The sequence below is a fragment of the Nematolebias whitei genome, chromosome 5 (genome assembly GCF_014905685.2).
Source record: "Nematolebias whitei isolate Nwh7 chromosome 5, NemWhi1, whole genome shotgun sequence".
Classification (NCBI taxonomy): Eukaryota; Metazoa; Chordata; class Actinopteri; order Cyprinodontiformes; family Rivulidae; genus Nematolebias; species Nematolebias whitei.
The window spans coordinates 998,746-1,001,168 of record NC_056502.1 but is presented as its reverse complement, the minus strand read 5'-3'; the positions used below and the strand labels follow the sequence as shown (position 1 = coordinate 1,001,168).

At 45.0% G+C, this 2,423-nt stretch overlaps 1 protein-coding gene across 1 annotated transcript in view; it reads left to right on the top strand.

The window, feature by feature from the left end:
• The first annotated feature begins 384 nt into the window (after positions 1-384).
• prune (prune exopolyphosphatase) overlaps positions 385-2,423 on the top strand; it is a 28,574-nt gene continuing 26,535 nt past the window's right edge. The window contains exons 1-3 of the mRNA XM_037676494.1: positions 385-402; positions 488-716; positions 1,861-2,019. Coding sequence (XP_037532422.1) covers positions 385-402; positions 488-716; positions 1,861-2,019 — 406 coding nt within the window. The remainder of the gene's footprint in view (positions 403-487; positions 717-1,860; positions 2,020-2,423) is intronic.

The following is a 2,423-nucleotide window of genomic DNA, read 5'->3' as shown; positions in this document are numbered from 1 at the left end:
TTAGCTGAGCTTTGTAGCTCACAGGAAACAGCGTGCCGAGGCAGCAGCATGCGCATTAGGTGAAGGTACAAAATTCACAGCGCCATCTCATGACCTGGCATGGTAACTACAGCGGATTCGGGAGGGCGGGGGGGGATCTTGCGGATGCATGTAAACCCAAAATACGACCGTGTCAACGCGGATCTTTTCCTCTAATTAACAAACGAAAAAACCTACGTTTCCCCCCATCGTGTCCGTGTAAATAGGGCCTAAATAAAGGTTGAATGATTTCTTTTTTTATGTTGTTTGTTTTGTTTTGTTATACTGTATCACAAAACTTATCTTTATCCTCAGAATGCTCTGAAATATTACAATATTATGTTTGAGCCATATCACCCACCCCTAATGGCAGGTGCAGAGCAGGTAATTGTAGCAGTGACCACACAGCCCTGATTACGTTACCTGCACAAGTACCTTAACCTTAAAATTAGCTCATTTACTCCTGCAGGGATATGTGTGTGTTAGTCTAAATAGCTCGTCTCTTCCCTGCAGTTCAGATAGTGACCTGGAGGGGGCAGTAGCACAGGTAATTGACCACCACAACCTGGAAAGAAGCCCCACCCCCTCCTGTCCTCTTACTGTGGAGATGGTAGGATCTTGTGCTACCTTGGTAACCGAACACATCATCCAGGAAGCTCCACAGATCCTCGACAAGCAACTCGCTCAGCTGCTCTACGGTAAGAATCTGGTTACACACACCTGGTTACATGCACCTTGTTTGAAGGATTCAAGGTTCTTTATTTGTCATTCACACCACATGTGGTACATGTGGTGGAACAAAATTATATACACAGGGTCCCAGCTTTGGTCTCATGTGGTCCCACATTTGCTAATGTACCCCAGGACTGAGGATGTGTTTTCCTCTAGATCTAGCACCCCCTCATTTTCAGCAGCTTCTCTGAAGACCTGCCAGTCTGTGCATGCAAAACAGTCTTTCAGTATGGGGTCACCATTCTTCATCCAAGATTCAACTTTCTTTTGTACCAGTCTGGAGTGTCTCAGCAGAGGGAGGTAAGCAGGAGCCAGGAAGATGGAGATATGATCCGAGAGTCCTAGGTGAGGGCGGGGTTCGACTTTGTATGCATCCCCGTGACTTCCCTGTTAGCTCGCTGCAGTGGTCCGCTCAAAAAATTTCTGTTGTCCGGCATGTCATTGTTAAGCCATGATTCCACGAGACAAAGCACTGCACTTTTCCTCATCTCCTCTGAGGCGCCCACTCTCAGACGAAGCAAATCCATCTTGTTGTCCAACGAGCGGACGTTCGACAGAAAGAAAGAAGGTATCGGTAGTTTGCCGGCCTTAGCGTTAGCTTTTAGCTTTACCATCACCCCCACCTGACAGCCTCACTTTTTAAGCCAGGAGCAGCGCTTGTTCTTCCTGTTAGAGCGCCTCTGCTGAAGTTTCCAGGTAGATGACTTTAGGATCTACATTCTACAGAGTGTAGATTTTAGCTCATTGCTGATCGCTGCTGTAATCCGTAGTAAATCTGCTCTTATTCTCATCAGTTCAGTTCAGCTATAATTCACACGCATAAAGTGTGCAGAGTCAGGCTCGGAGTCAATTTCAACATGCAAATAACCTGGGATTGCATCAGGAGCCTGTGAAGCTGCGGCTCCCGAGAGCGCGGCCATCTTTGCTTTTTTGTTACATGCACCTTGTTCCTTCACCTGGCCAGGTGTTGATGTCTCTCCTACAAACACCTGGTCTGTTAGAGGCACATTACTGTTCGGTGATGAGACTTGCTTATTGCATTGAAACGTCTTAATGACTGTTTTGTGTGTGTGTGTGTGTGTGTGTGTGTGTGTGCGTGTCTGTGTGTAGCGGCGGTGGTGTTGGACTGTGTCAACATGTCTCCTGCTGCAGGTAAAGTGACACCTAAGGACTGTCGGTACGCATCAGCGCTGGAAAAACTGTTCCCCACTCTGCCACCAAGAGGCGCTCTCTTCTTGGAGCTGCAACGTGCCAAGTTTGACGTCTCAGGTGAGTTTCTGAATCCGACCTGGACTTGAACTCAGCTGTCAGTCTGTTCATGTAACTGTTGTCTTAGTACTTTAGGGGTTTATAGTACTCTGTAGTATGTGTCACAGTATCAAAAAATAACTTTTAATGTTGCCTAAATTTGCTAGATTTTTCATGTTTTCTGTTTTGTGTACAGTTACTATTACTACTGGATGCACTGATGTTTTATTGTACAGGTCCTTCTCAAAAAATGAGCATATTGTGATAAAGGTCATTATTTTCCATAATGTAATGATAAAAATGAAACTTTCATATATTTCAGATTCATTGCACACCAACTGAAATATTTCAGGTCTTTAATTGTTTTAATACTGATGATTATGGCATACAGCTCATGAAAACCCAAAATGCCTGTCCCAAAAAAT